Raw genomic sequence first — 13,500 nt, 5'->3', positions numbered from 1 at the left:
TTATATATAGCTCATCATCCGGTTAGCACATTTATCATTTCCTTTGAACTCATAATGGCTATAAAGTCCAATCCTCACTTTAAAACGCTGGCCACAAACATAGGTTAGTTGGGTCTTCTGAAGATAGGCCTGCTTCTCTCAGCCTTTTGTTAGCTCTGAGTTCTTTCATGCTGGCCACTATCTTTGGCACCTGCCTTGTATCCTGAGACTCCGACACTTGAGCCACAAGGAGCGATCGAGAGCTATTGTTTCCCAGCCATGAATGTCAACAATAATGCCATAAAAGAAATATGACTGTTTCACTGGTTTATAACATCAATTAAAACAGAAAAATATCTCCAATACAACAAACAGATTTGAGAGCAGGGGCGGACTGGCTAGTCATTTAGGCAAATGGTACCAAAATGGGCCGATAAGGCCATTGAAGAGCTGCATGGATGTCACTATGTATTAAATTGTTAAAGGTTTTATAATATCATTTTAATTCAACCTAACACATTTTTTGAAATAATGTAATAGCCTACATCTGTAGACAGTGCTATTAGCACTTTTTAGAGGCTATATGCTAAGCAATTAAAAAGAAATGTAAGGCCTATATTTATTATAAAATATAGAACTCAGTGTATGCATGTGCACGGTTATGGATACTCAAACGTAACATAATGATTTTGAGAACAGGTATGCCTATAATTGAATGTCCATCAAATGATAAGCAATTTATGAGCCTGATTGTAAAGAAATGAAGGGGTCGATTCTGACTCCCAGTCCACTGTGATCAAGAGTTAAACTTGAAATCCTCCTTGCAGCAGATAGAATCTGTACAGCACAATGTTTTAGTCTCTCCTATTCTTGATGCCAAAGGACTGGAGAAACACAGAGTTCTTATACAGATACTTTTGCAAAACCCTAACAACTTTATTAAATAATGCTGGCCAGAATGATTGCACAAAATAAAATTGAACTAGACAAATACACACAATTATATATAAACAGTTTCTTAAACATATGAGAGATCTCAAACATGTATTCACACATAAATAAAATAAACTAATTTTAAAAACTTAACATTCAAATTTATTTGTTATTATGCCAATAATATAATTAAGTAATATCTCTTCTTAAATGACTTAATGATATAAAATCTTGTATGAAACCAGTAAAGAATCATGCTTAAAAATGGTTTTAAAAAACTGTATAAAAAACAAATTAGCACCTCAGTATAATATAACACAATATTTCAATAACAATTCATTTTGTTCGTTTGCATAAATATATTAGAAAGACAAAAAAAGATGAAATAGGAAAACATTTCTGCAGTTTTGGTTTGTTCACTCAATCCCCATGTACATATTAGATGACAATAGTTTTGGTTTGTTCACTCAATCCCCATGTACATATTAGATGACAATAGTTTTGGTTTGTTCACTCAATCCCCATGTACATATTAGATGACAGTAGCTTTGGTTGTTTCACTCAATCCCCATGTACATATTAGATGACAATAGTTTTGGTTTGTTCACTCAATCCCCATGTACATATTAGATGACTATAGCTTTGGTTTGTTCACTCAATCCCCATGTACATATTAGATGACTATAGCTTTGGTTTGTTCACTCAATCCCCATGTACATATTAGATGACTATAGCTTTGGTTTGTTCACTCAATCCCCATGTACATATTAGATGACAGTAGCTTTGGTTTGTTCACTCAATCCCCATGTACATATTAGATGACAATGTCAGTAGTATAAGTTGTGGTGGGATACATGAGAGCATTGATAAGAAGATAAAAAAAAATAGAATAAAAGCAAGACACTTGAAAATATATCTTCTTTAACTTTGAGAGTAGAGAAGTGATGACCACTGATAGATATGTTCAAATATTGCCAACTTTAAATGTTACGTGTACATTTGTGTAAAAATAATTTCATATTTGTAAAGGATAACAGAAATGAAAGTTTCATGAATTATCTTAAGATATGAGGAGAGGAAACTATTATATACATAAACATGATGAATTATCTTAAGAAATGAGGATACAATTATACACACAAACATGATGAATTATCTTAAGAATTGAGGATACAATTATACACACAAACATGATGAATTATCTTAAGAATTGAGGATACAATCATACACACAAACATGATGAATTATATTAGAATTGAGGATACAATCATACACACAAACATGATGAATTATCTTAAGAATTGAGGATACAATTATGCACACAAACATGATGAATTATCTTAAGAATTGATGACAGGATACAATTATCTAAAGATCTGAAAAGACACTAATTCTATTATATTGTAGATCTACAAACAAAAGTTATGAAATATTTGTGGATCATGTAGAAAAATAATGATAAATAGAAATAAATGTCATAATTATTTTGGGTGTAATAAATGACATACAAATACTCTCAGCTACACTCGACTATAAATTTATTTTTAAACTAAATCTATTACATATTAATACTGACTATATAAGCTGTTGACATAGAAATGCATTGATTACAACAAGAGTAGACTAAACTATACTTGCTGACTCAATGATGTTCTAGAAATCTATCAGCATGGCACTCATTTCTGTAAAGTTAACCAACAAACTGGTTTCTACAAGATAAGCAATTATTATTTTGTTTTTTTTTAAACATCAAGATACCAACATAAATATATTATTTTATAATAGTAACAGGCAAATCTCATCACATCCTACTGACTTATTCCAAAACACTACACTGTTCAGCCCCAGCTATATGACATTCAACATCTAATGCTCAAAAAAACATTACAGCTTGTAAAGAGTGTATTGCAACTATCTTGTTGCTGTATATACAGACATGAAAAGTTTGGTCACAGCTGTAATCTTTGAAATAAATTAAGTGACTAGGTTTAGTTTTATTGAAGAATTATGTTTCAGAAAAAAAGTTGTTTCTGTACAATAAAGCGTATTCTAGATTTACATCTATGATAAACATTTTTTAAAAATTACTGCAATTAATAATGTGAATTTCTATAATATATTTACCAGCAAAGATCAAATATTTGTTTATGTCATAAGAGATCAATCTCAGAGAGTCAACAATCATACAAGGGCATACAACTCACAACTAAGTGGACTCATTCAAGACTTGCTATAGTTCATCATGCTCTTTCTCTAGTTTCTCCTGGGCCTCTTTCTCTTCTAACAGCTTGCGAGCCTAAAACAGAAAGTATATATTTTATATTCAATCACAAGGAAAGGCTTTTTAAATGATGATAATAAAGACAAAAATATTTCTTGTTTTATATTTCTTGCATTTGTCTCTCATAAGAGATTTGGAATGAGTCAATCTGAAATCCACACTTCAATACTGTCTGTCTAGCACACTCAGCAGAATCCTTAACTATGCCTACTTCAAGTAATACATAGACATAGCTTGCAGTGTGTAATAAGACTCCAAACTTAAAGATTCAAATCAGGATCTTCTGTGAGGTGAATGGTGAATCAGATAGCAAAATATATCCTGCAGTCTTTAATTTTAAGACCACAAAGACTGAATAATCTTGCTATTGTGACATTATTACCATCACAAATTTGATAGGTACAGTGTTGGGAACCATATGTATGGCCTACTTCAGTGAAGTGACTTTGGATCATGTCATGGATGATGAGATAAATGCTTGGACATAAGCTATAGCTATGGATGGAACAATGTTGCCCATACAGCAGTTCCCCCTCTCCATGCAGCTGATGTATTCAAAGGAACAGCAAGTGTTGATACAGTTTGGGGTCAGCGGCATCGCAGGCACTGCCAGGGTGTAGCACTGAGTGCTGCAAACTGCCTTAAGGTCCCCAGCTCCTGGTTTTCCTCAGGGTTGACTCCCAAAGCCTTTCCCATGTTGGATATCACTGCAAGGCAGCAAGGGTTTGAATTCAAAGTTTTCCTTCGCCTAGGTGGGTAGCCAGTCATGGCAAATGAGCCCCTCCTGCCTGAAGCTTACTGGTTATGGGCACCATAAACATTGCCCTACCAGCTAAGATGTTTAAGAGGTAAACTAAAATTTAAAATCTTCAAATAATATGATCTGTATATAGGCTAATGTATATAAGTAATTGCTAAGTATACTTTTAATAGTTTTAAGCAAGCCAAATAAGGAAAAAGTCACAGCTCAGTCAGTGGTTAAGAATTAATAAAGATTCTGTGCCAAATGACCAACACAACAAACAGTCCCCGTCTTTATCCACAAGAGAAAAAAACAAGTTTCTATTTCATAAGAATGGTACACACATGACCTTTGATCTGGCAGTAAAATGTATGAAGCAATGTAAATCAAAGCAGGAATCAATATACTCATTAAGCTGTCCAAAAATTATTTTTTTTAAATTTCTGTGGCCTCAAGGCAAACAATTTCTGTTTCTCTCACAAATATATATGTACCAAAATTTTAAAAGTCTGCACAGAGAAGACTAAATAACACTGAAAGTACATGTGTGTCTACTTACCTGAATGTGTGTTATCTCCTTGAAGGTAGGGTTGAGTGTGTACCACATAGCCAGAGCACAGCGCTGTCCTTTCAACACTGCCTTCACACCATGAAGACTACTAGCATTAAAGCCAACCAGAAGACCACATTTGGGATGGATGGACACCTGTTCATTAAAACACAGAGTATTTTGAAAAAAAAAGGTATAATCTATATTTATATATGTTTATGTCCAGCCTCTCGGTTACAGTGGGTATGTGTTGAACGTGTGTTATGTTCCATACTCTGATCAAGTTGAAATTTCGCACAATTATTCATGGTCAATGACAACAAATCAATCAAATAATTGACCAATAAATTAATTAATTAGTGGCAATTAATAACTTTTTATTTTATATAGAAAAAGGTTAGATACATTTTCCAATATTGAGAGATGTGGCAACCATTGAATGATGCTCACCCTTCATTCAATAAATGTTTTTTTTTTAAGTATTTTTTAATATTTGCTTTTTAGCTAATGCATCCTTCCTTCTATTCTATCATAATTTTGTTCTCCCTTCTATGGGAAATGGTCACTGAAGAACTCTGGTTTTCATACAATAAAAATTGAAAGAGACTGAGTAGAGATTTCAGGAAGTAAAAAAGCCTATTGTTGGTGATTGTCAGAGTGAATGAGTGTAGATCTAATTTAGATGATGTTAACTACTTGGAATGTTATTAATTACAGCTTCTTACTACAGTTTCTTAAGTATTAATCACCACAGAACAAACAGTATAGAATGAAATATTCCAGCCTTTAAAATAAACAACAATTTATTACAGAAACTAAGGGCACAGTCAAAATCCTCACTTGACTACAAGTAGTCTCTTCGTCTAACCATTCTAACCTATTTCCATTCTAACTTTTAAATGTACTGTCATGTCACCAAGGAAAAGCCCAATTAAACCCAACTTCTGTGTGTCTTACTATTGATTCTTTACATTATAAAGTAGCAACTTTGGAGCAGAGAGGCTTTAGTGAAAAACTAAGAAGAAAGCCTAAAAGACTGTTATGATATGATTTATATCTCCTGATTGTCATTTTACTAGTCATAATGTGTTGAACAGAATAAACTTTCTTCCTACTCTTACTTCTTTGTACTTGTTAGAAATTTAGATTTCTTTATATTAGCAAACTAATGTTGACAAGTAGTGAGATAGTATGAGACATTGTAAAATTAAATGTTATGGGGAGACACTTTTCAAAATTTGATTGTGCAGAAACAAATAATTTCAATATTTATCAATGTTTTTAGGGGCCCTGAAAGGGAAAAAGACGCTATTAGTTTTGTGTGGATGTCTGTCTGTCCGTCCCGTTTAGATCTCGTAAACTAGAAAAGATAGTGAAAATCCGACATCATAATATTTTACACCGTTCAAAGTTCTGATGCAACGGCTGCTTTTTTCTTTTCTGAAAGCGAAAAATCTAATTTTTTTTAGATCACTTATGTAAGCTGTTTTTTCATAAAAATACACCACTTTTACAACTATTCACTATTAATAGTAACAAACACCGGAGGCTCATTAGTATCATATTTGTAACATATTTATGCAAAAGTTTTTTTTTATTTAAAAAAAATAATAATTTTTTTACATTTGTATTGCTAAGTTAAGTAAGTTCTGTTATACTAATTGCTACATTTTCAAAAATAAAAATTTAAATTTTTTTAAGACAAAAAATCTATTTAGTATAAGTTGGACATAATTTAAAACAACAATTAATAAGTAGTTTTTTTTTACGGAAATGTTTTTTTCTTGAGGACTAAGAGATTGACCCTTTACATAACAATTAGAGCAATTATATATTCATTATAAGACATGAGTTAGGCCAGGTTCACATCGAACTTCACATTCATTTTTGTTAAATTTTAGTGTTCGAAACAGACATTTATGAAATGTGAAATATATTTAAAAGGTAAACACAAAAATATGCAAATGAAATTTTTTAATTCAAATGAAATTATAAAATAATGTCAAGCTGCTAGGGTGATGTTTTTTGTATATGTGTGCATAAAAGAACATCATCAGAAAAAAAGAAATGTTATCAAATTGAATGGCAACAAATAAAGGTGATATGATTATTGTTTAAAATTTAACTCTTTCAGTGCACTGTTAACTCTCAGCAAGTAACTTGGAGTACAATATTTGTTTCACTATCTTTATAATGTGAAGCTTTTTATTTCTCTCTTTATTTTTATTTTCCACACGTGAGAGTGATTTTTCTTTGTTTTGGTTGTAAATAGGTTGCAGGACCAAGACTTTTTTTTTAAGTGACAATATTGTGTTAGTGGTTCCACTTTTTAGTTTATATCATGGGACCAAAATATTTAAATAATAGAATTTGAATTGACAATAGATTTAGATTTACAATTTGTTGATATTTATGGATTAAGAGTAGAATCCTTAGGTTAAATCTTTCAGTATATCAATTGTTAATTAGTTTTTTTTTATATTTTGTTTTTCTGTACTCAGTTTAAACTAATTTAAAGTAATATTTTTTTTTAATAATTTATTTTTTTTAATAACAATTTTGCAGGCAATGCATTTTCCTTTTAAATAAAGTCAAATATGTTAGATTATTTTATCATAAAATAAAAAACATACATCACTTTTAGTAACACTACCACCCTTGCTCATTTTTGTTTATCCCCAGAAAACTCCATTTGTTTTGATAAAAATAATTTGCACTAAAAGAGTAAAAACACATGGCAATGAAGCTGTAGGAGTAGAATTTCTCATTTCTATTTACACTATGAAATCTTGTGATACATTTTTTACCCAATGTTACTGAACCCATTTAGGATCCTAAATTCTCATGTCCTCATCTTTTTATGCACATTGTTTATATATAGATTATAGTTAGGTCACTTCTTTCATCCTTGTTTCACCTTGCATATATCACTCACTCCGTCTGTCTAGGCAAAATCTTTTACATGTTATTTCTCCCACTTCCAATTCTCTGATGAAGTTGAAACTTTGCACAATTATTCACTGTCGATGACGACACATGAATAAATCAGAAAATTAACCAATTAGTCATAATTAATTTTCTTTTCTATGGAAAACGTACTAAGGTAAAGGAAAATTACACTTGCAATAATGAAAGATATGGCAGTGATTGAACGGTCGTCTCCCCAAAAAGCGGGAATGGAAATATTGTCAACATACAAGATAGCAGATGTGTAAAAGTCGCAAGATTAGGAAAGTACCTTATCTTTTTCTTTTTATCCTATTGATTAAAGATTTAACTTCAAAAGAAAAGAAAAGATAATTTTGTATGTCTATCAGTGACTTAAAATCTGCTAAGTCATTAGTTTTCATGACTGATTCAGGCAATACATTACATGCTCTAATGGCACTGGGAAGAAAGAACACTTGTATGAATTTGTCCTAGCACAAGGAATTAGAAATGTGCCTTAAAGTAGAGTCTTTCTGACTAGAGTATTTTTTATATTTAACTTGTTACCTGCTCTGTTTTGTTAGGATGAGCAAAGAAGAACTCTCCTCCTTCAAAGTCAGAATTAAGATACAGTAGTGCACTGAAACACAGGGAAGTTTTTAGACAATCCTACACTAATGTACAGGTTATTATCAAGTCTAAAGACAAGCTTAGATTTAATACAAATATATATTTAAAGTTTAATGACGTGCCTAAACCAAGGAACACATACAAGAGAAATATAAAGGTGTTGTCTTATGTAAATAAAATACACTTTAAATGAGTATACATTTATACTTATATTTAATATTACATTCTGTGGCTGTAGCTAATGCTAATACTATGAGTTAAGCTTGTACAAAAACAATTTTAATATTTGAAACAAGTATGTAACAAAAGTTTTAAAATGCAACAAAAATTGGTTGAAATAAAAAATAAATTGTATGCTGTGAAAAGTAACACACTTTAACATGTGATGTAGCACAAACTGACCTGTAATGTCTCTGAGTGAATGCTGGGAAGTCATGAGTACAAGTTCCATCAGGCTGTAAGATACAATTATCTCCATGTACTGGGTGACTCAAATCTTGGCGGTCTGTGTTGGAATCTGAAATACAAACCAACAATTCATGTTGCATGTTGCCTTTATGCCTCAATACAATTGATTCTCATTATTCAGACCACATCAAGACCTGATTATTGTGGTCCTAATAATCACATGGTCCAAAGGCAGGAACATTTTTCTGTTTTTACAAGAATGTTTTGGTACATTGGAATTCAGTCAGAATAAGTGGTTGATCCTAATCTGGTGCCATATACCCGAGGACTTCAGCTCCCATGGTCTCAATGTGGTGCCTCAGCGAAAGCATAGGTGGAAACAGATAGATTAACAACAAGTAGCAAACCTACCCCTTTCCGGTTACCTCTGTGGAATCTGAGGTGGGGATGGAAGAGATGCCTGATGACCCAGTCCAAAAAGAATCCCAGTCATCAGTAGTGGCAGCTGGGGTGGTGGTCATACACAGTTGTGATGGTTACAGAATAGGAACATTAAGTAATTCCCCTTAGTTGAAATTATAGTAGGCCCAAGGCCTAACAACTATGAACTACGTATAAGACACAATTCAACCGTAGTAATGGTCAATGGCATTGTGAAAATTTCCAATAGGAATTGAGGTGAAAAACTACCAGTCCATGCCTGTCTGTTAGGAGAAATCCTTCCTAATGGTCAATGGGATAAAGGGGACACATTATCCACACTCTGATCAAATAGACATTTTTCTGGGTGCCACATTTAAGCATCTCTTACTGTCAGCAACACTCATATAATAATGAAAAAAATCAGTGTCTTCAAATATGAAGATTAAGTAAGAGTGCAGTTTTTCACCTGACTCAACAAGTTTTGATCCTACATTTTTACAAAAGAAGAGGAAAATGAAGGCTGAGAACTAAGCCTTACCATTTATAGCTGTTCTACAAACAAGGTGAGTGTACTCAAAGAATAGCGGCTTTGTCAGGTTAAAATACTTCTCAACAAACAGTCTTGCTTCCTCACTGCGTTCAAGTAGCATCCTAAGACCATACGACTGTACATAGCCGTCTAAAAGCAGCTGGAGCCAGGGGTGATATACAATAAATATTAGCATTCTCATAAAGATGAGTAAAAGAAATGAAAGAAAAAACAACATTTAGTCAATTAACTTTAAATAATTAGCTTTAAATTACATTGTCTTCTTTAATTCTTGAGTGAATATACTAGTGTTAATGAAATATATTAACAAATCTATTCTTCATAAACATAATATTTATACTTGACAAAAGAAATAGATAAAACTGATATAAGTCCATACACAGAGCAACTACAAGCAAATTAAAAATGAAATGTAAGAATAAAGAGCAAATGTTAGCAAATACAAATAAATGAATCCATGGGTCAGTTTTAAAAGCTATCTAGAAAGGGGGGTAATAAAGCAGTAAAGTGCATTGAAATAAGCCCTTGATCCTGGTTTGAGAAGATTGTTATGAACTTTAATTGTTAGAAAGTTAAATATTCAATGTAAATTTGAACACAATTAATATTCTGCAATTATGTTACAGTAATTCTTTAAAAAATCTGTACTATTTTTTTTCAACCAACATTTTTAACGCAAGCAGTGGCAGTGACTGCATATCATGCGAGAGTACAGAATATCTGACCTTTCTGAAATTAACAGGCTGATGGGTTGAAAAAAATTGCAGATGAATAGCAATTTTTAATTTCCTGCTTTAAAATTCCTTAGTTGACAGTTTGTATTTGTTTCATTAATACAAACTATATCAGTTACATTATTTGTTTTAAAACTGAAGGCGTGTACCAATACAAAATCTTTTTTTATTTATCCCTGAATGTTTTTAATAGTAAATTACAAACTTAAATAGTTGAAATGCTAAGATTTGGCACAAGAGCAGTGTTGAAATGGTATACATTTTTACCATCGTGATTTCCCAACATAAGTTGTTAGTTATCTGTACAAAGAGAACAGTATTTGACATGGTTTTCTAATCCCAATGTAAAGTTCATAATTTGTCCCATGCAAATGAAGCTAATGGGGGTAGGATCAATGTAAGTTCAATTCTCATACCCAGCATTTTGCTTCAACAGTAGCTCCTTTCAGGTGTGCTATGATTATTGTTAAAGCACTTAATCTGTCTCTTTGCAGGCCAACCATCAGTGATAATTAAAGAACAATTAATGAACAATGTTCCAGTGTAGAAAGGTCATATATAGCATGATACTCTACCAACATCATCTACATATCACAATCACACACGCAGCATACAAACCTTATTAGCCTTATACACTGAAATCCCATGGAGAAGCTCATTCTTCGTGTGGGGGGAGATGAAGGTAGGTTTAGTAGTGAGACCAAAATAGCTTGCAGGAACCACAGTTAGGCTCTAAGACAATGGGAGTGGACAAACTAATCAAATTACTTCTGTATTGTCCAATCAAAATTATAACAATGGGGTCCAAATTAAATTAAAACTCAATTTGGTTTTCTTTAAATGACATGGAAAAAAAAAAGAAATGTAACAGAAATAGTAAATATTAATAATTAAGTATATTTTCAATAAAATGCCAATACAATTATTTTACAGCTATTCTTAGATTTTTTCTTAGATTCTTGTTTCACAGATCCTAAATAATCTGTCGTTAGTCAGACTGTTAATCTATGTTGTTTTTGTAACAGTCTTTTGTAGTAGTAATATGCTAATACTGAATGAATCTAAATGTCATTGTGATCTTTCATCATCTTAGACTGTAACATCAATTGCCGGAATGTATTCAAATATCTAAAAAAAAAATTAGGGAAAAAAAAGCTTGGCCAGATATTTTCAACCTTTGAACATCTTTATAACTAAATAAAATGATTACCCTTCAATATGTACTGTGTAAGGTCACACCCAGGCTACACTACCTTGCCTCATAGTGGCACCTAGGTGGAACGGTCATAAGGGAAGAGATTTGGATTTTTCAAGTAAGTTAGACATTTTTGTCTAGATACATTTCAATTGTAATAAGCAGTTAGAGACAGTCTTCTTTCTCGTTTACTTTAAATGCTACAACTTTTATATGTTTAGCAGCCACTATGCCAATTTCAAACTACTTTCTGCAGACACCAAAACTTAGTTTGGAATAGCTCCTTATTCTTTGACTGAGACAAAAATTGTCAAAATAGCTTTAAGACATTGTTGTACTATTTGATAAATGTATTATATTTTTTTTTTAGATTGGTACAAACAAACAAAAACATATTTGGCGCTGTCTGCTTTTTTTTTCCTCAAAAGAAAAACATCCCATCAATTACAGTAACTGTATCTTCCAGGACATATTTCAATGCAATGCAATGGTAATAACTATTACATGGGCATGGTAGTGAACATTGCATGGAATGAATGCAAGTTGGAAAAGAACTAAAAACACTGTACTAAAAAACACGGGCGGGGGAAAAAAACTATAACCATGAATATTTAAGAACTCCAGTTTAAAAGCACATTAAGAAACAAGAGTAATAAATAAATAATAAATAAAGGATGTATCCAAATAAAACAACAAAAAAACATAGTGGGAAGCGTGGTCGAGAGGCCAAGTGCGCTTGAACTTGGCTTGGCTACCTAGAAGGGGGCTCGAGGTTCGACTCGGGCAGGGTTGTGTTTACTGATAAAGGCAGCACGGAAAACCAACTCCTAGATACCCCCTCCCCCCCACTGGTCCACAAATGAGATTGGACCAAAAGCGCTCTGAGCATGCTATAAGCATGAAAGTAGCGCTATATAAAAGCTATAATAATATAATAGTTACACATTCTGTAATGTGTAGAGTGGACAAACCTTTGAAATAAACTCCCTTGTATTTATCTAATTGGCTAACAAGTTATTTATAATTATAAACTAACACCATCAACTCATTACTTCAAAATTAAAACTGTATTTTAAATACAGTTGAATCCAGTTCAATAAATGGCTGTTGATTGGGACCTAATGCTCAAGTACCAGAATCAAATAGTAACCCAGTCACATTTTGTGGACTAAACTATCATCCTCATTTGTAGTCCTATTAATGAAAATCATCAGTACTTTGTTTTTGTTTCATAAATTTCAACAAAATATTTAATGATTGTATAAGTACAGTTCCCCTTTCAGACCTTGCAATCTATAGGACAGATGATGTTAAGGTCATCTGTTTCTTTGGCCAGCAGTTAATGAGCAGGGTGGTATGTGACCAGCATAACGACCAACCGCCTTTACTTGACCCAACTATTGTCAGGTACCCATTCGAGTTGTATAAACTCAGGGGCCCTAAAAATCCAAAAATTCAAAATCCTTCTTCACTGACAGTCAAACTCAGAACCCCAAGTTTGAAAGCTGAGTGCTTAACCGCTAAGTCACCACAAAAGTAAACAAGAGAGTCATGTTGCCAACACAATGACCAACCGCCTTTACCATTTCCCAACTAATGTCAGGTACACATTACACTTGGGTGGAATTAGAGGTGCCCTCAAGATCCCAAAATTAAAAATCTCAAGTCTTCACCATGTTTTCAACATAGGACTTCTCAGTTCAGAAACCAATCACTTAATCACTGAGTCACCACGACTCCTAAAGCTTTGTATACTTTTTCTTCATATAAGAAAAAAGAATGAAAATCTCTAATTATAACAAAATAAAAATGTTTACAAAATTGTTAGCTAATCTCATTGCTATTAGAAAAAGCAGAAAGAATTAATTTAATTGTTATCAAATGATTCAAATCTTATTTAGACTTAAACATGTATTACTGCACTTTCAATATAGTACTTGTGCATATATTTCTAATATACATATGCATACAGTTCAATGCCCTCAAACCATAAGCAGCACTATAAAGCAAGTAAAATAAATTTAAAAAAACTATGACATAAAAAAATTTTGTTTTCAATAAAACAGTCAATATTTATTTTAAATAAGTAAATTTGATGTGGAAGTCTTTTGTGCAAAGAGAAAAAGTTTTGCATTTTTATTAATGTC

The 13,500-nt window shown here is 32.3% G+C and overlaps 1 protein-coding gene across 6 annotated transcripts in view; it reads right to left on the bottom strand.

Annotated features, from left to right (window-relative positions):
• Positions 1 to 1,008: 1,008 nt before the first annotated feature.
• The window catches only part of LOC106069840 (prolyl 3-hydroxylase 2-like), a 39,266-nt gene continuing 26,774 nt past the window's right edge, over positions 1,009 to 13,500 (bottom strand). For 3 of the 6 annotated variants that reach the window (XM_056043565.1, XM_056043566.1, XM_056043567.1), the window contains 6 exons: positions 10,777 to 10,890; positions 9,413 to 9,563; positions 8,446 to 8,560; positions 7,981 to 8,053; positions 4,495 to 4,641; positions 1,009 to 3,208 (listed from right to left, as the gene is read on the bottom strand). In XM_056043565.1, coding sequence (XP_055899540.1) covers positions 3,143 to 3,208; positions 4,495 to 4,641; positions 7,981 to 8,053; positions 8,446 to 8,560; positions 9,413 to 9,563; positions 10,777 to 10,890 — 666 coding nt within the window. In that variant the 3' untranslated portion in view covers positions 1,009 to 3,142. The remainder of the gene's footprint in view (positions 3,209 to 4,494; positions 4,642 to 7,980; positions 8,054 to 8,445; positions 8,561 to 9,412; positions 9,564 to 10,776; positions 10,891 to 13,500) is intronic. The other 3 variants (XM_056043568.1, XM_056043569.1, XM_056043570.1) reach the window with 1 other exon arrangement.

This window comes from Biomphalaria glabrata, chromosome 10 (assembly GCF_947242115.1).
Source record: "Biomphalaria glabrata chromosome 10, xgBioGlab47.1, whole genome shotgun sequence".
Taxonomy (NCBI): domain Eukaryota; kingdom Metazoa; phylum Mollusca; class Gastropoda; family Planorbidae; genus Biomphalaria; species Biomphalaria glabrata.
Note: the sequence above shows the minus strand (reverse complement) of the source record. Positions and strands in the feature narration are given on the sequence as shown.